General features: G+C 37.3%; 1 protein-coding gene across 1 annotated transcript in view; it reads left to right on the top strand.

Moving 5' to 3' along the window:
* Nucleotides 1–1056: 1056 nt before the first annotated feature.
* The window catches only part of LOC106936337 (neurexophilin-2-like), a 70483-nt gene continuing 50615 nt past the window's right edge, over nucleotides 1057–20924 (top strand). The window contains exon 1 of the mRNA XM_015017257.1: nucleotides 1057–2007. Coding sequence (XP_014872743.1) covers nucleotides 1954–2007 — 54 coding nt within the window. The 5' untranslated portion in view covers nucleotides 1057–1953. The remainder of the gene's footprint in view (nucleotides 2008–20924) is intronic.

Raw genomic sequence — 20924 nt, 5'->3', positions numbered from 1 at the left:
TAATTCCAAATAGCATATTTTAAATTAAAGTGGACCAAAGTGCTGCCACCACCTGAAAAACAGTTTCTTTGAAGAATATTTCAGAAAATCTGTCATAAAAAGTTAGGTTGTCAAACTTGACTGTATACACTCTGACTCATGCTTCGCTTTTACATAAGAGATCTCACTTGGTTTACTGTGACCAGAAGATACAAGACATCTGCAGACATCTGCTAAGCTTCTTTTAGTGAAGAGAGTTTATTATTTTAAATTTACAAGTACCGTAGCATCTTGAAACATTTTCATTTTATGTCCGCCCTTGTTCTTGAACTGGGATTTGATGATCTATAGTCATGCTGTCCTGCCTCTGAAGTAACTGTAATTGTTAGTAAATCCATAGAGCTCCTAATTCCCCTCAAACATGCCCCTTGTCATGCTGCAAAACCTACTTAATTGGGGTCAAGTAAAGATTTGAAGACAGTGTTAATTATTTTGGACCTTAAGCAGAATTTCAGTGGCTGAAATTCTGCTTAAGGAATTTCAGTGTAAATCCTTAAGTAGAAGGATTTACAATCTCAATTTACATTGAGATTTCAATGTAAATCTCAATGTAAATTGAGATTGTGTGTTGAGTATTTAACTGCCATGAATCACTCATTAGCAAATAGTTAAATTAATCATACAACAGAAAATGTTCCCTTGACCCTAATTTGTGGTAATATACACCATTAATTAAATAAATAGTATTTTCAGTTTGGAGTCAGGCAAACTTGAGTCTTAGTCATGTCGTCCTGTGTGATGTGCAGCTCTCCAATCCTGTAAAGTAAAAGTGTGTTTGTGTCGGCAATTCCCAGTTATCCATTGAAAATTATTTGCAGTTATTGTGTAATAAACACAAATATAAGCACTGAATAGTTACATTTGCTGTGTCACGTTAAGATTGTCGCCATATATAAAACTACAAATATCACATGGTTGTAATGTGTACTTTTCTTTCTTTATTAAAAAAACAACTTAAATTCCAGTGTAACTTAATGTAAATGTTGTTTTTTTATTTCGGTATTCAAAACTTTTTTTTTTTTTCTGAAACTGAACACCTAGGTTTAATATCAGTGTAGTCAAATATTAGAATTTTATATCATACAAGAAATGATACGTTCTTGGGGGCCCCCTGCTGACCTGGAGGACCTAAATTGGTTCAGATTTAGTAAAATTTGACAATTACAGAAAGTGTGACAGACTAAAATATTACCTAAAACAAACTGATTACAGTAAGTGATGAACTAATTAAACTTATCAAGCTGATAAGACATTAACAGAGACTTTCATCATGATAACTCAAAAAAAAAGAATAAAAAAATCCAACATTATAAAACACCAACATATATTTGGTTATCAGAATTCATATGTTTTCCACAACTCAGTTTTTTGTAAGTCATCACCTCATTATCTGAACATCGACTGGACAAACTGCTCCACATGCAGCTGTGGTTAGAGTGGTTTCCAGTTGGAGAAAAATCAGCTGCGCTTGGACGGAGAGAGAGAGGGTACAGGAGAGACAGAGGGAGCTGCTGTACGCGACAGATCTCATCTCTCAAAATCAACCAGTCAGTGTCCCAAAACACGAGAAGAGCTTCTGATCATCAAACGAACCAGCTCGCAGACTGACTTCGGTCTCCGCGCAAACTTCGCGCCGAAGCTCCAACATGTCCAGCGGGGGCCAACACCGCGGATGTGCCACATGAGGCGGACCCGAGAAACTGAAAGCAGTGCTCAAACTTTGCCCACGGAGACCACTGTGACTCTTAGCGAAGCGCACACGCAACTTTCAGCGTGTTTTCTGCTCCTGTGACACTTTCCGCCCGTCACCTGGCCCGTCACTTGGGATTGCTGGGATTCAGCGGCGTGTCTCTTTTATGTTCAGCCGAGGAGACGTGTAGTTTTTTCAGGGTGGTCCGCTCTAAGGAAGGTGACATGCAGGTTCTCGGTTGGACGACAGTTCTCCTCTGTCAGTGGATCCTACAGAAGGTGAGTTGTACTTATGAAAAGATGAAGAACAAACTGATATTTCCTTTATTTCCTAGAAATTACCTGCTGAAAACTGCACAGGTGCATGCTTTCAATGCTGATTGAACATGTTTACAACACAGGAAACATCCGTAGTTAATTGAAAAATAACTACGGACAGCCTATGAGACATGAAACAGCCCGGATGTGTCTTTGTTTCTGTTGCTTTTTGCATTTTCTTTTTTTCCGATTTGTCTGGAAAGGAAAAAAAAAACGCATGTGCGCCTCCGCTTCCAAGCGCGCAGATTTGTGCTGCCTGAGCGCTTCCTTTTCACTCCCAGTTAAGCAGCCCTCCTTATCCATTTATCTATTTGCCCTTCCAGCAACTTCCTCTAAAATTTTCTTCAGAAGTTGAATACGCCCGTGGCTTGGTTTATTATCTAACCATCGCTATGTGGCAAAGAGTTGGTGCGCTCAGTTGTGTTTGCTGAAGCTGCTGCAGTGTGAGCTGAATGTGCACGCTTATGCACACACACACAAGCGCAAGTGGCTATTTTGGAATCAAAGTTTTCATCAAAACCTCACTTTGACCGTAATGTTGCTCTTGTTCTGCCTTTACTCCCAAGAATAGAAGATTAAGACACACCTGAGGTGAAAGGCTGACACACAACGCACCTCTGTCTGCTTAGCTTTCCAGACTAAAGATTATAATTTTAACAATTTTTCTTATCTTTCACCAACCCAGCCTCTAAATGTCATACAAACTTTGCTTCTTTTCTGTCTTGTTCCGTCTCCATCTCTCCATATTGCCACAGCTTAAATGTTACAGCACATGCTTTCTTATATTAGTGAAAAAAGGAAAGCCCTTAATTATTTTGTTTTGTTTTCTCTTCTCTGAAATGTGTTTTATGTTGCTCCTTAATAAATTTCAATGTGAACAAGATGTTCATTTATTTTAATAATTCAATTTAAAAAATAAAGTAATATATTCTCTAGATTTATTGTTCACAAACTGATTTATTTCAAATATTTAATTCTGATTGAAATTATTCTGGCTTACAGCTAATGGAAATCCAATATTTAGTTAATCAGATTTTTTTTTGTCTGACATCAGACAAAAAAAACAAAACAAAAAAAAAAAACTTTATACGTGAATGTCATCCAACTGAAGTGCTTGTTTATGAAACTGTACACCTGAGGACCTGGTTGGGGCTCCTTTTGCGTTAATTGCTGCATCAGTGTAGTGTGACATAGAGGTGATCAACCTGTAGCTCTGCTGAGATGTTAATGAAGCCCAGATTCCTTTTATAGTGCTTTCAGCTGGTCTGTAATGTTCAGTCTGGTATCTCAACTTCATCTTGGAAATCATTCCTCCATGTAGTTTAGGTCAGGTTAATTTGTGGTCTAGTCAGGCGCAGTATCGAAAAATGAGGAAACTTCACACTGAACCTTATGCACCTCGGATTTTGTGCTTCTCAGTCTTCCTCCACGCTGTGGGACTTTGTTTCCAAATTAAATTCAAAAATCACTTTGAATAAAAGTCCTGTCCTGTTTTAGAGCTTTTCTCTTCCAGGAGTGGCTTAATGCAGATTGTTGCAACTAGAGCACAGTTCTTGGAAACATCTTCCTGTAACTGAAGCTTCAGCCTCAGCTGAGCTTTACTTCACAATCCTTTAATAACTGTGGTTGTGCCTGCTGCTTGTGCAACATTTACTAACATGCATTTTCCTTCCACTCAACTTTTCTTTAATATGCTTGAACACAGTAAACTGAATAGCAACTTTATTAACAAGGACCTTAGGTGACTTATCTTCCTTATTAAGGATTTCAATGACTGTTGCCATGACTACTGTCAGGTCAGCAGTTCTTCCATGATTATTATTACATTTTTGTATCAAAAATACTTTTTAAATCATTCTTATGCAATACAATATTCAAAATTTGTAAGAAACAGAATTTTTGATTTTTGTTTTCTGCCTGCCAAAATCCTTCAAATTAATGGAAATAAACTTATGAAATAAATCTCTCTGTACGTAATGGCTCTTCAATAACACTTAAAATAAATTAACTATGACAGTATTATAGTTCACTGAGATGCAGGTCAGGGTTCAATGAGCATCCCTGATGTGTAAAGCAAATCTTATTAACAGTCTAATGTCACTTGATTCAAGTGACAAAGTGAAGTGTTATGAAGTCACAGAGGTGTGGATGGGTTGGGAATCTTTGCTGCCCACAGATTTGCCTGGTGACAAGAAACCACCAGTGTTTTTTTTGTTTTTTTGTTTTTTCCTAAAAAAAAAAATACATACTTGTTCTTTGTTTTTATTGGATTTTTCACAAATCAGGAGATGGGGGCGAAGGGTATCTTGTTTCGTGAAAGGTGAGATGCAAGCCTGTTAAGACTGAATGCAAATTTTGTCTCTCGCAGGGGGGAACTGCCATAGCCGCAGTCTGGGGTTCAAGTGCTAGGATTGATTCTGTATTAGATTATATCAGCCAAGCGTTGCAGTCTTTGTCTTTGTTGGTTAAAAAAAAAAAAAAAAAATCACCTATGTGGAGCTTGAGTAATTTGGCTGACATTGCATGACAAGTTGCATCCTTGGGAGCACAATTAGCTTGAGGGACATGAATGTGAGGCAGTAAAATATGCAATGAAAAAAAGCTGAATACAGATAAATTAAAAAAATGATAAAAGGAGGTAAAGAGAGTGGAGACAAACTAAATTTGATGATTTGTTTAAACTAAACCAACCCAAAGTCATTACTCACCATCGCTTAAAGGCATTTTGCAAGAAACGTAAAAAGTGGGTGGCATTGATCTAAATTTGCAAAACTGCTTATTTTTAATTAAATTTAAACCATTTTAGTGTATTTACACGATTGATCAAATTTTTTGGTAAAGAGAGTAATGAAACTGTAGTTTCCCTATGCATGCACTGCAACATTATAATATATTTCACCTTGTTCTTTGAAATCATATCTCCAGTAACAGCACTCCAGAAGAAGAAAAGATGTGTGAAAAGCTTCTTTGCTCCTTTATGCTCCCAGGAGAAACAATAGCATTAGCCAGCATCTCAAACTGACGAAATCCTCTTATCTCCCCCCATAAAACAACTATCCGTATACCCCAGGGATATTACGGCAACTGAGTCACTTTAATTTCATTGTATATCGCCCCTCTTCCTTTGGAATCGTGTCTCATATATTCTGCATAGCTTTGCATTTCAGCGGTATCTATGTGTCTTCATAAAACGTGCATGAGAGACGCGGCCGTGCGTTATTCCATACCCGCATGTTATGATTCCATTCTCAACATGATAGTGGTGGAAAGAAAAAAATGATCAATCAGCAAACAGCGGGATCAGATGTTTTTCCATCATGGATTAATCCAGGTGGTTGGTGCTTTCCCTCCCACTCTTGTCCTTTCGCTCATCTCTTCATCTGTGGATCATCTTGACTGTAAAAGCATCCCAGCTTCAGTCAGCATGAGCCACCACTGCTCTGTAATCTGTGAATTATATTCTCTATTCACTGATTAGATGTGTAATCTGTTGAATCATGATGACAGAAGCAATCACATTACTGCCATATCTGTTGTCTCTGAAATTGCTCCCAGAGATCAGATACTCCTTTAACCTAAAAAAAATAACATGGATTTATACAGTATTTTAATGAATTCTGACATGAATTGCTTGGGATTAACCCACAATTCATTTTATTTAACTTCTTTGCTTCCTTTTTAACAGCACTGTCTCATTTTTATCCACCATTGCTGTTGAAATGAATCTTCACGTTTCTTTGTGTGGTTAATGTTTAAGTTTTTTTGTCGTCCTTATAAGAGAGATTATTCCTTGTAAAGATTATATATGGAAAAGAAATATACATTTTAGCTTAACATAATTAAAAGCATTATGGCTTCTTACAACTGACAAATGAAAGCGAAACCAGAGTCAGGCGTGCGTGCTGCTAGAAGAGCTTCACTGCAGCTCTAACAATAACACTTTCTGTGAGAAAGAAGAAACAATGATGGTTTAAGTGGGGCGGAAGAGAGCTGCACAAAATAACCACCCAGAATCTCTTTTGGTTCATATGTGGTGAATATAAAGGTCTTTGCACGTCATTTTTGTTTTACTCAACAAATCATTCAGGGAGTTATTTGGATGTTGCGTCGCAACGCTTCCATCGTCGTAGGAATTAGGGACATATCAATCCGTCATGTTTGAAATATGCCAATTTTCCTTTTATCAGGTTTTTATTGATTACTTGCAAGTAAAATAGTGAAGTGTTTAATTTTTTTTTAAAGAATCCTCACAATATTCAATTTGTAAGCACACCACCAACATTTACTTTTGCGCACTTTTGTTTAGTTTAGCAAAGATCAGATATAGATTAGGTTTAATGTCCTGTGGTTCATGAACAGAAAAAATGGAATTGGATCATTTTCTGTTGGGTTACTATTTTGATCAAAGAACCTGCAGTGTATATCTTTTTTTTTTTTCATGCTTCATGCTTCTAAGAAGTAAAATAAGAATCTGATAAAATCAGAATTGGCAGGTCAGAAGTCAAAGGTATCGGCCACGAAAACAGGTGGATCACTAACAGAAACATTTAGTCATAAATAAAGCTATTTTCTACCACATTTTGGACTGATTTACAGTAGCATATTTTCCACAAGAACAAGTTGAGGTAATTTGAACCAGAAAAAGGAACTGAGAAATCAGAGGTGCCTGCTTTGAGTTTGAAACTGATAAACGCTGCTGAACCCAAACTGCATCATCTCAATCTCATCGTATAAGCTACATAAACATTACTGTAACCCATGGCCATATTAGATCAACATAGATCATAAAGAAGCAACATACCACCACCGGCAGCTTTCCTTTTTGTTTTGTTTTTTCAGAGATGCATCCTGACGTCAAACCTCGATGCTGTCTGTCAGCGGTGTTTAAAAGATGGAAAGTAGAACAATAGCGGCTCAGACGGTAAAGAGGAAAACTCTGGAAACGGACACGACCGAATGTGCAAAAACGAGCTCACAGTTAGAAACATAAAATGAGGTTGATGAAATGGTTAAGGCAAACCGCTGTTCAGTCAAGTCAATGAATTGTGTAATGTTGTGGCATGTATAACATAACGTTGCATAATTTAAATATTTTTATGATGTGCGCACCATAACTGTCTTATGGCCCCTCAGTCAGGTGAAAGATAAAGTACTAAGCACCAGCCATGGTCCAGAGTGGAGGTAGGATTACTCGTATAGTAAATGTTATTAAACTTAACAGAATGAGTATGGTGGAGAACAGTTTATTTATTAGAAGAAGAAGTCTGAGATGCTTAGAGGATTCAGCTCATCACAACTTAGCTGATTTGATCAGAGAATTAAGGAAAAAACAGGAGATTTCTGCTGAAAATTCTGAGCATTTTTAAAAGGTGTTTTAATGTCATTGTCAAAAGAATTTCTCACTTATTTTCCCAATCATATTGTGATGAACAAAGTCGCAGATACCAGCCCACTGATCAGGTGTAAATCCATGTTTTGTGGTTGTTATGCAGAGCAAAAAAGATTTTAGGGTCAATAGAAAGTTGTGTCATACTCTCAGTAACAAACTTGGAGAGAATTTTACAATTGTTTTAATGTTTTTTTAATAATAAGGATCAGATATCCAAGAACACTATAATTCATTTTGGAGCAAAGGAAATTCTGATGTTTTTTTTAAAAAAAAATAGTGTTGGAGATTCACCCATTATCTTTTATTCTCTTATTTGTAAAATCTAAGTTGTGATGAAAGTGTTTCCCTGCAGAGGAAAAAGAAATAATAGTAAGAGAAAATGCAACAAGTGTGTATATACATATATATTCAGTATATCTATTTATTCTTTTTTGATAAAGGGATTTTTAAGGTTCAAACATGTCTCCGAGCTCAAATAACACAATATTCTGATATTGCTGAAAATAATGTGTTGTGAAGAATATTGAAGAATATATGTGCACTGAGAGTGTTTGTTTGAGTTCATGTTCTTGATGATCATAATTAGTGTGTGGAATTAGGCCCTTTAAAGAAAAATATTTCTAATGACTAGTATGCATGAGGAACAGAAGAGGAAAAATAAGTTAGATTCATTTTCCTAAATTCCATCCAGCTATGTTGAATCAGATGCATGAGGTTTAAATACAGATACATATCAGAACTTTTCAACCATAACAGAAGAGTCGAAGTTGTGTTTGAAGCTCGTTTCAGGGTCAGGTCACTAAACATTTTTAAATCAAGATCTAGATTGGAACTATGTTCCAATTTAGGCTTACTGACCCGTCAAAACAAGCCTGGCTGTGCTGCTTTCAGGATGTAAGATCCAAGGAGACGCTGCTGTACTTTGGAACATTTTATTTCTTTTTAGATGAACAAAATAGTCAAAAATAAACCCAAACATAACCTCGCTACAAATACTCACAAAATAAGAGTAAAGCTTAAGATAAATGCTGAAAAAAATTTAACTCATTCTTATTCTTTGTAAATGCCATGTTTTAAAGTTGCTTCCGAACCACATCAGGACATTTAAAATTAGATGTGCCACAATAAGCTTGGTTTAAACGTCTTAAATGATTGAGCTGCAGGTAGAAGGTTTTGTCCATCAAGTCAACAAATTTTATGCTTAGAGTCACACAGAGCTCAGCAACATTTGAAGCCTCAAACAAGGACTGGCTTTTTTTGTTTTATCGTTCATCATTCTGTATTTTACCCCCTCACAGAATAGTTTTTTAAAGCCTGCTGATGTTTCTTCTGGGTTTTAAACACTTTAATGTAAATGTTTGTTTTATGGCCAACGATGTAGCCTAAAATATATTATTTCACTCAGCCAGTAAGTTTTCAGTTCCTAAAAAAGGAATTTTCTCATTATTATATTCTGTTTGGTTTATATTGTTATATATTAGGCTTTAAGTTATGACCAACAAATGCTAATCACCGGATGCACCAACCTTTTGTTTATCTGCTCCTGGACCATCACTGTAAACTACTAAAGACTATTTGAACAAGCTGATAAAGATGTCTAATGATTGTAGGAACACAAACATCCATAGAGAGAGAAGCAGAACGACCTTTGGTAACTGTTGATGTTTTAATAATATTATGAAAAATGGAGCCCTTTCACAGTTTTGAATTATAGAGTGAAGAGTCTGGCAGTTGCACTGACTAGTGATTTTCAACTTATGCATGTAAAAACACTTGATTATACCTTATTTCTAAGGAATACGGCTCAGATTCACTTCAAATGACAGACAAACAAAAGCTCGCCAGATGATAATAACCCTGTTGAAGCAGAATCTCCCTCAACATTTTATCCTAAGAAATGTTTTTCTTTACCCTGACGTCCAACCCCAAAATACATATAACGCTTCTGTAATTGTACCTGAGTGCATTAGTGCATTATGTAGATCATTTTAACAAGCAACCAAATGCCAAGAAGCAGACATAAGTGCTGTATGAGAAACATGACTATTGAAGTGGCAAAGGTTGTCATTAATACAAATATTTTAAGAGTGGCTGAACGCCATTCCAAAAACACAATCCACTTTCACCTCTGTATTTAGAGACCAAAGCTGAATCACACCGTAGTTGTGAGAACGGTCTTAATGCGTTATTAAAAGAGTAGTCGTGTCCTTAAGTAATTATATATTTTTTTGCTTTGGGCAGTAAGAATTTTGACTAAATTCTAATCAAATCATATATCAGTGTATCAGGTTTGTTTTTCTTTGACTATTGAGGCTGAAAATAGGAGGATTTTTACATTGTATACCAATCTGCTTCTGTTTTCATATTCTTTTTATATTTAACCTAAAGAGGGGGTTTGTAAAGGCTGGTAAATAAAACTTCAGAGCTAAATGGCATTTTTATTTGACTCTTAAATTAGTAAATAGTTTTACAATCTTAGAAGTGAAGTTTTAATTGTGTCAATCTTTATCTCATAATTGACTTTAACTTCAGATTTTGTTCCCAAAACCCAAAGTTAAATATACAAGTTTGCATTAATCTGTGTTAGTGTACACAATCTTTTACTCCGCAGTACAGATGAATAACAGACAAATATAGAGAAGGTCAATAAGACAAAGCACATATTCAAATCAGCCTTTAAACCGTTTCATAAAACAAGAAGTCTTTTGAGTGGCCTAGTCAAAGTTTGAACTTCAAGTTTGATGCTTTAGTATGATCTTATATAGTTGCTGCTGTGGCAAAACCAGTGATTAGACTCATGGGACAATTATTATTCCTCATAGGGCCAAGTTAGTTTGTTCCCTTAATGGGTAAATTAATCATTTTAAACCTGCTTGTTGAATTTACTAATGTTATTGTTTGATTTAATGATCAAAAACATTATGTGCTGTGACACACACACAAAAAAAAAGCCAAATCAAAGCAAGTCTGTAATGGGCCAAATACATTTTCAAAGCACTGTAATGAGTTACTGTTTAACATTATCTGGGGAAAATGAGTCCCTGAGACGAGCCAGTGGAGGCTGAAAGGAGAAGCTCAGAGGAGACTGAGGAGACCGGCGAAGAAATGACTTGCTTCTATTGTGTTTGTGATAAAACGCAACGCAGACGTGAATGTATACAACGTATCGGAACTGACATAAATCATCCCTGAACGTGTTCATAAACACGTTCTGAACCGAGGGGGAAAAAAAAAAATTATCAAATGCTTGAAGTACTTTCCTAATTGTCTCCTGTTGTCGTGAGCAACTTGGGCACCACAAGGAGATTGTCTTGTCAGAGAATTACCAAATACTTATGCAGCCAGGGAGGGAAGCACAATGATAGAGGTGGACGTGTTGTTGCCCCGTACACTCTGACAAGATCAAACATCAATCACTGCACAAGGCCATATGCTGAACAGAAGACCAGCGGGAACTGTTTATCACCTCCCTTTATTAGAACTGATGTTAAAATTAAGGAAAATCAGTGAGTTAGTACATTGTTGAAAATCACTAGGTGTGTTTTATTTTGTGTAGAGGTTCCCTAATGTGTAGAAATTGACATTATCACTGATTTAATGATTTAATTTATTGAAATTATTTTTTTTTTTTACCATTTTTATGTTTGTCAATGATAAAACAAAGAACTATATAGATTTGGTATGAACAAGTCTTTTTTTTTTTTTTTTTTTTTTAAACAATCCCATCTCTGCCTACGAGAAAAAAAAAAGAATTTTAACCAAAACTTGTGGCTTAAGGGATCAAAGTTACCTAGAAGAGCCTGAGGTCACCTGGTATCGAAGCTCGTTAGACATCAGTCTCATAGGATCTGAATAAATCTGATAGCAGTAAGGACCAAAAGGTCTGCAGCCAACATCTATAACAAGCATCTCAGGAGACCACCAGGAGCCTCACTGCTCAGGAGTTTGTGCGTTGTTATTATTAGACTGATTTTTTTTGTTGTTGTTTTTAATTTTACTGTGTTTTGAAACACCAAATTTCTGATGTAACAAGGTAAATATGACACATATACTTTTAAAATGCTACTGAACTATAAAATAATTATCTTTTCTTTCTCTTTTTATTCTTTATAGGTATAAGGACATAAAGATTTTTCTTTTGTAACATGATATTAAAAATAATTGGCAAAACAAACCAGCAACAAAAAAAAAAGAAACATTCAAATGTGTCTTGATGATAGGATTTGACTAGTACTAGCAGTAGCAGCAATAGTAGTAGTAGTAGACACGCAAGCAACAATAGAGCCAGGTGTTGAAAAAATTTGAATGGAGGGGATTCCCTTAATTTGGGAACTTGTGCACAGATTAAATTAATGTTCAAAATGTATTTTAATTGGGTTTTGATATCTTTAGTTCTATGATTTGTAATTGTCGGCAAGCTGTTGCTGTTCCTGGCCACATCTCTCTTGAAAAAGAGATTTTTAATCTCAGTCAGGAATACTTGGTTAAATAAAGGTTACAAACAAACCTAACAAAATAAGCTAATTATCATTGTTTTGGATTGTGAAATTGGAGTTTAGAACAAATTCGTACTTCCAGGATAAAAAAAAAACTAAACATGTTTATTCATCTACAGAATAAAAAATAATAATAAAAAATTTTGTGACTTCACAGCTGAATGTTATTGAAAATAGAAGAGAAAAGAAGAGAAAAATTGTTTACTTTCCCTCCATGTGGAAATTTTGTGAAAGTGAAATGGAAATGAGCAGATTTGTAACAAAAACTAAGAATGAGAGATCTTACAGTAAGAACAAGTTAAAAATACTTTACAGGTATTAAAAGTAGCATACTCAGATTAAGGAAATGTGTAGGAGTAGGAGAGTGAAGTAATAAATGTCCAAGTGTATTTGTGCATAAAAAATAACAGACCAGTTACAAAATATGGAAAACTGCATATAATAGCAGTCTGAGTTTGTTGGGAGCAGTGATGGTTATAAAGTTTAAAAGCTGCTGTCAGGAAGGATTTACAGTTGTGCTCATAAGTGCGCCTAGGATGCAGCAGTCTTGTCAGTGGAAGCTTATGCATGGGGTGGGAGACATTGTCCAAGAATGATGTTGTTTAGGCCAGATCGTGCTTCTGTTTCCCACAGCCTCCACTGGATCAAGGGGGCATCTTAGGACAGAGCTGGCCTTATCTAACCGCTTCCATGCAGCTGTAAAAATCTGCTGATCCAACAAACTACACCGTAGAAGGTGGCTAATGCCACCACTAAGTCAAAAAGACCTCCAGGAATGCCCCCCTATAAACTCAAAAAGATCTCGGTCTCCTCAGCAGGAGGAGTCTGCAGCTGACCCTTCCGACAACGAGCATCAAGGTTGTGATTCCGGTCCAGTTTCTTACAGATGAACACACTCTTCTCTATTCTGTATGTTAGTGTTGGACATTGTAATTTATAGATGGATATATACATTAGATTTTCTTCCTCAGCTTCACGGTGACAGACATGCATTTATTAGGAAACATTCTATAATTACGTACATATTAGTCCCATACTTATATTTTAACATAAACTTGTTTCAGTTCAAATGCAGTGTTGCTTTTCGTGCAGCTTTAAAAGTGGAATAAGCATTTTTCGAACATTTTAACACTAAAATGTATGGAATCTCAGTGTCTGAACAAAATGTGCATCTTTTAGTTATGTCGGAATTATTATCATCCTCTGAAAATTTCTTCTCGCATCGGCTGAAAATGTTATTTGTTTTTCTGAGGTTTTTCTTTTTCTGGTAAAAAAAAAAAAATATATATATATATATATATATATATATATATATATATATATATGCCACTCTTGTTTAGACCAATTTTCTTCCAGAGTTTTGTTTTTGTCCTCTTTTGCATTATTTAATAAAATAAAGCAGCAGAGGAAGGTTATGGGTAAAATGGTCAGCCCTATTTACTCGTGTTGCTCCACTTTGAGAGGTCCCCAGTCATCTTTGTGATATGGGCAGGGTGTAAACCTCCCTCTCCCCCCTCTCTTTTTCCTGGCTGTGAGGAGCACAGTCGAGCTTTGGAAATAGATCACATCAGAAGGGACGGTTGGCTCTCGATGATGGGCATCATGTTTGTTTCATACATGCTTGATGAGTAGCTCAGCTCTCAGAGGGGGCCACCAGTTGTGGCGTAACACCACTGCTGATGGTCAATGTGTTGCCGAGTCTCAGCTTCCCCAGGGAGGAAATGCACACTGTGCTTCATACTCTAGCTATCTGATCCACCGGTGTGGCCCTGTGTTTGCTGATGTGAGAAGCATGCATTATAGCTCGACACTTGCTCACAGGTTGTACTGAGAGGAAACAATTGAATATATAGCAATGTGTATGCAAGCTTGTAGATATTTTTAAATGACTTTTCCTGTCTTCATTTTCAAATAATATCCTTTTCTCTATTTGTGTGAAAAAAAGTGGTATTTTTATTTTTATTTTTTGCTAATGATGCAGCAATCATTCATTATGCCAGTGTTTCAACCATTAATCAGCTCCAGTGATCAGCAGGTGAAATTCAGAAATAACAATTTTTTAAATTCCTTTTAGTTTATTTAATGCATCAATAAACAACATGTTGATTGATGGAGTTTAGTAAATGTAAGATAAAGGATGGGAGTGTACGCTTTCATGGCTAAATGAGGACAATCCTGCAATTTATTCATTTCTTATCAAATTTAAAACTACTCCCCTTATCAAGGAACCTGCTGCTCCATTTCTCCTTATAAATGTTAATTCATCGTAATGCTTCATCTAAAACAAAGTTCTCAGAAATCAGTCTGTGTGTGTTTATTGTAGTTAGAAAATTTGAAATAGAAGATAATACCAGTTAACCCTATAACACCTTAACCCGCAACAAAACGCCTGCGTGCTGTTTTTCTCCCCACCGAAAAATACAATAGAAAAACAGCATGCGAGCATTTCCAATGCACGTTAAAGGGTTAAAGTTTGATTGGCACTTCTTTTTTCTTTTTCATATACATTTAATTTCACGTGTCAATGCTTCAATTCATGTGTTTAGAGTTGAATAAAACTAACGTGTCCACAGGAAAAAGAAAAAAAAAAACTAATTCCTTGACCTTTTTGGTCTTGATAAAAATGGTCGATACAGAATTACCTTGCAGCTACCAAGAAAATACTTAAGATTTAAAGTTTGTGACAACATACCCCAAACATAAGGACCATGACGATTAACTTTTTGACCTACAAAGCAAATTACAATGTGTGATGAAATATTAACATCACCGTGAAAACATCATCACCACAGTGAAACATGGTGGTGGCAGGACCATGCTTGGTTGATTTTCTTTAGTTGAAGGGAGGATGGATGGAGTTATGTGCAGGATAAACTACACAAACACGTAAATCTAGAGGTAAATATAATTTGAGACCTTTGGCAAGCCCACAAAATGATCTAATGTTTACCAATCTGACTGAGCTTGAGCGATTTTGGAAAGACAAATGAGCAAGATAATACTGTGTAGAATAGAAATCATTAGAAAATAGATATTTTTTTGTGGGCAAAGCACGAAAAGCTAGAAGAGTTTTCAACACTTTTCCTTTGTAAATTCTGTTGACATAGTCACAAAGATGAGAATTATACTTATTAACTCTCATTTATTCAATTCTCACCTTTTGTAATTAATTAACAGGGCTTACATTTTTACGTCTAATGAATAATAATAGTGACTTACCTGAGGGAGACATAGGACAGGACTTTATTTGAGTAATGAGATATTAAAGTGTAATCCAAGCGACATGTAATATATAACTCATGGCGCAGATGGCGGTGGATGCTCAGGGTCAGATCAGTGTGAGGGCCCTGGACCGCACAGGGGTGTGGAGGATGGATTAGTTTTTATCATTTTTTTAATATATCTTACAGAGCTTGTAATGCATTAATTCATACAAGCATTGGATTTATTTGAAAACTGAAGCAGAATGAGAAGAGGAAACACACACACACACACACACACACACACACACACACGCATACACAGCTAGATTGGTGACCCCTTTGGTAAGCTCCACTGACGTTCAGACAAACACACTATCCTAATAAATAAAAGATTCTGTGTAAATCCATTGGTGATAAAATCTGTGGGATTTGATGCTGTTGTGTTGTTTTTTAAGAAGACATGTAATAACAGACCCTTGTTTGCATTCCCTTTTAGTCCAGGCAGCACTGCAGGATTTACGTTGGATGCATTATTAAGATGAAAGCAAGACAATATGAGTGTGTTTTTTTTTTTGCTTTTTCCACAGTTTGTTCACCGTAGACTGTTTTGCCAAGTCAAAACTTTCTTTATATATTGTTTCCTGAATTCAGGCGTAATGGAGAGGAGTTTTCAGTTCAGATCGGGGCACTCAGCAGAACCATTTGGTCACAGATCCCCTGCACATCTCAGTCTTTTTCTCTCTTTCTTTTTGGCTTTCATCTTACACCTCTCTCACCTGCCACCTGCCTGTCAAAACCTTCACAATTGAGCTTCTATCTTTCTCTCCACTGCTCTATTTCTCATCCTGCAAGCTTCTCTACCTCCAAGCTGCTTTTGTCCAGGCCTTCAACTACTTGGCCAGTGTCTTTGATTAAAATGAAAAATTAGACGGAAAAAAAATACATAAGGATGATATTCTTGTGTTAGTTTTCAGATTATTTTGCTCTGAAAGTTTCCACAGTAGAGACAAGATTTTATATTTTCCTGTCGCTCTCCTGGTGGTTTCTGGCTCCAGTCGCTGTGTTTCTCCCTGGGTGTTTCTGAATTAAGACATGGCTTTTCTTACTGCTGAATTATATAAAAAATCTCTGCTTGGTTTTTAGTTAATTAGCCAAAGCAGAGAGCAAATGACTGGGGGGGGAGATGGTTAGGCTCATGGCAAAAGGGAAGACGTGTGTGTGTGTGTGTTTGTGTGTGTGTTGATGTGGCTAGGATAGACTCTCCCTCCTTTAACTTGGTCCAACTTGGCCGAAAGAAGGCTGCTGGTAAGGGAGACTGGGTCAGAGCTGTGGATGGAGAAGAGTCCACAGCAAAATGAATTTGAGGCTGTGTGGGTAGCAGGCAAGATCAGAAACAACATCTGATGTCTTTTATGCCCACATTTTGGCATTGTGATCCTCACAGATAGCTTAACTGTCATGGTTGTGTGGCATTTAAAGGGTTTAAGGTATATAACTGTTCCAAAACCTTATTATGTCCTGTTGTGCACCATGATATGACCAGATAACAGCTTCAAACATATAACAAAACATGCATGCAAAAATTATGCCAAATTGCTTCATCAGAAAAGTACAAAATACCACTCGGACAATTCAGGTGTAAGTGTTTAAAAATGTATTTGCCAACATAGCAGTAAGTCTGAGTTTGGCATCTAGGCTTCAAAGTCTTCACTAGTGATCGTGCAGCTCAACATTTCATGGAGTGATGAGTTGACCTCTACCCCCGAACGTGTCTTTCACACGTCAGGCAGTGAGGAGAGGGTCTCTGACCTCGAGTCCAAGGCATGTGCTGAGGCGGTGGAGACTGAAGAGAACCAAGGAAATCCTGGGAGTAGCACCAACAGCTCAGGAAATGAAATGCAGAGTGCAGCAGGACGCTTCGTAGCTTAAATAGGCTGATATTGGGCATGAGCTGATCCATATATCTTGATATAGGGTACCTTAGGATAACTGCTTACACCATTTCTCAGCCATTGCCTCTTTTATTAAAATATAGGAGAAAAAATTATCAGAATCTAAACTAAATAAGTCAATTTCTAACTATCTACTGATCCCAAATCATTGATAAAGAGGGAGGGGGGCGGCGGTAGCTTCTCATGTCCAGCGTCTGTGCCAACAAGTGGAGGAAGTGGTCTGGTCACTCTCAGGGTGCTTCCACACCAGGATAGTTCAGAGGACTCGTTTTGATTGAAGAGGGGGAATGGCAAAAGACCTTCACTGAATTTTGGTTCTCTTTCAGCCTGCACTTTAGAAAGCAAACAAAACTGTCTGGACAACATTGGTGCAGATACAACAGCTGCTCACTTGGAGCACTAGCACAAGACGTTGCCCAGTATGAGCAGCAGACAAGGCAACAAACTATCCAATATGTTGCTCTGCATATGTTGGATAAATACAGCTGTACAGAAAAACGATGAGGGAGAAGAAAAGATCATGTTCTACTATTCTTACATAGACTCAAAGTGTTGGAAGGTGTTACGCCCCCAAGGTCTAGGGGTCCAGGGGTGGCAACATAAAATGTGTCCAGAGTAACAAATGGAGTGTAAAATGATTTATTACAAAAGTACGTTTTTCAAAACAATACAATTTAACACAATTAATGTAAAACAAAAGGGTTTAAAGATTATCAAATGCAAATTAAAGTTAGAAAACGTCCACACAAATCAATTCAAAGTAAACTCAAAATAACCCAAAAGGGGGTCGGGAGGAGAACACACAAAGGGAGCACCAAGCCTCCCAAACAAGCTTCTAGCTTGGCAAAGCAATCTAAAGCAGTCNTTTTTTTTGAAAACCTGATTTTATAACTTTTCTTAGCAGCATAGTAACTGCCACAATCATTTGTGTCTTCCACTGACTGCTGCTAACAGCATCTCTCTCCAAGCAAGAATGAACCATTTAACGCAGATAGGGGGGTGTTCAGGGCAAATATGGATCTGTGTTTTTTGATCTGGGAGTGGGAACATTAAATTTTTACTGCTAAAAACAATCTCTGAAAATACAATATGATTAATTTTGTAATTGACAGGGCTCGGATATTTTTTTTTTATTTCTATGAACAAAAAATAAATAATTAAATTGTGGAGGGCCCCCTGTTGGTCAGTGCCCCTAGAATTGTCATCACTTTTCCCCCTAAACCGCGCCCCCTGGAGCTAAACGAACAGAAGAAATTATCTCTCCATCCTCATCAGTTTCAGTTCATGCTCTTCTTCATTCAGTTTTCTTGTCCCTGAGTGATTCCAGTTTTTGAGAGAAACTTTCATATGTATAAAGTCATATGTAGCTTTGAAAATACAACCCCATCATGACCAGTTAATTACAATACACCTTTCTTTACACTGAGTTTATTTTAATCATCCTGTTGCTTTTTCTCTCACTCTGGCTAATTCTGTATGTGCTCTCGTCTTGTGTTTGTTAACAAGAGTTTTGTTTTATTTTACCATGAACCAAAGCTTTATGGCGACAAAGATTAGCCCAATTCAAACAAAATTCACACATACCGTATCACAGGTCAGCTCCCCTTCGAAGCTGGTCAAATCTCGAGCTCTCCTCTTCCAGCTTGTTGTCTTTTCTGCCAGCGCGTTCTGCTCTTCTTGATTTTTTTGGCAGTTGGCTCTGCTGCTCTTCTTCAGTTAACAGTAGCGCGAGCAGCTACTGTAACTGCTGTTGTTGTGCACAACACGCTCACTTGCACTTTCTACTCCGTGTCATAAGGAATCTCCAGCTACTGTAATAATGATCTATAGGAAACTTTTTTTCTCATTCATAAAACGCTAAAATCGGGGACTTTTCCGGGGATGGCTTCAGCCAGGGACAGGTCACCTAAAACGGGGACTGTCCCCAGAAATCGGGGACGTCTGGTCACCCTACGAAGTGATCAGTTTCCTATCCTGTCAGACCGTGCCCTCCCTTCTTGCTCTAAGATAAACCGCAGCTCTACCAGGCAGTAAATTCAAAACTTGACAAGTGTCTTTGCTTATTTAGACTCCTTAAGATCCCAACAGGAGCACCGCTGGGGAAGTGAAAGGTGGCAGGGAAGGGTTGGCACCCTTTTCCCCTATTTTACAACAGCTTTAAGAGACAGAGTGGAGAGGAAAATGCCATGAGTTAAGTTGAATTCATTAATCCCTGTGTAAAAGGACCAGGAGGGAAACACAGACATTTCTTGCCCCATCTTCACCCAACCGCCTGATGCCAATGTGCCAGTTCTTCGCTAAGAACTGTGAAAAGAGAAGTACCAATCCAAAATCGATGGCTGTTAATATTAATTCAGTATTTGGAAGTGTGATCAACATAGACTGAGTAGCTTCCTTCACTTCGCTAAAACTACAGACAGACTGGGGCAGAAGATCAACATCAACATCATTGTTCACAACTTCCCCTGTTCACTGATTGGTCCGGTTGAAATTCTACCTAAGGCAATCCACTTCAATGGGAGAAATCCCAGGCAGAACACTGAAAAGAGATGAGAATCGAGCAGAACTACAGGAAGGCGATGGCCATGCTCAGTCTGCAGCCTAGCCATGCTGATTCCCAGGACAATCAAAATCTGACCAAAAATGTATTCATGCTTTCGTTGATCTGAGGCTGGGAGTGGGCCTCACCTCATATATTTACTATAGCATGAGAAACTTACCTGAACTTCTTGACTTTTGGGCTTTTTCAGGGCACCCCTGAGTTCCAGGTACACATCAGCGCCCACAATATGACCAACTGCTTTGTTTGTCAGACAAAAGCAGTTGGTCAAAATATTGTGGTGCTAAAACCAACTGCTTTGTTTGTCAGTGGAAAAATGTCCATGAGGGCTTCATGGTCACCAGGGTTTACTTTTTGCCCAAAGGCATTGTGGGAAAAAGTGAGTGGCTGGTCCTTTTGCTGTTAAACATGCTGTTGTTGCATGTTTGATACTCAGGAGATCTTTAAAGAAAAAATCAGATTATAATGCATGCACTCTAAAAACTGCAGAGTTAAAACATCCCAAGTGTGTGTTTTTTTCTCCATCCCTAATCGACCCAAGACTGGGTGGACTGAACACAGAAAGTGTTGAGTTTGTGTTTGACCTATCATACTGGGTTAGGTTTTTATAAAAATAAAACCTAACCTAAAAATATAACAGAAAATTCACAGATCACAAAAAATCCAAAACCCTGAGCATAAATATTAGATATAAAAGGAAAATATAAAACCACTGAATAAAGTAACAGACAGAAAAACACAGAACCAGTTTAAAGCCTCGACTGAATTCATGGAATAATAATTTAATATGTTATTATTGGTGGTCCAGGTTTCAAGTTATTAATGCCCATTTGTAATGTTACTACATAGTGGGTTGAAAAGAATAATATATAACCTGCATTAGTAAACTAGATTTATGTTGATAAAAATGATTGTGTCAACATGATGAAGATGCATGATTTGAACCTAAGACTTTCCTGGGAAGTTAAAGTACTAAGCACTCCTTCTGATCAAAATGTAAAATAGGTGCTGGGTGGAATGACATTACTTGGTAAATCTGGAGAGAAGGTCCCAACTGTTTGCTCAGTGATGGGTTGGTTGGTTCATGTTGGTTTGATAGCCCTGTGGGATTCTCCCCCATTTTCAATTTTTACTGGGGGTACCTGCATGGAGTACTCATGATCAGGACATAGCGCGTTTGGACCACTGCCCCATCCCCTTCACTTTTCTTGGAACTTCATTGTACAATTGTTAATTGCATTAACCCGGTACATTGTAACCTGTTTTTCAAAATTCTGT

The sequence above is a fragment of the Poecilia latipinna genome, unplaced genomic scaffold (assembly GCF_001443285.1).
Source record: "Poecilia latipinna isolate Pla-1442-1.1 unplaced genomic scaffold, P_latipinna-1.0 Scaffold2120, whole genome shotgun sequence".
Classification (NCBI taxonomy): domain Eukaryota; kingdom Metazoa; phylum Chordata; class Actinopteri; order Cyprinodontiformes; family Poeciliidae; genus Poecilia; species Poecilia latipinna.
This window is presented reverse-complemented; position numbering and strand designations above follow the sequence as displayed.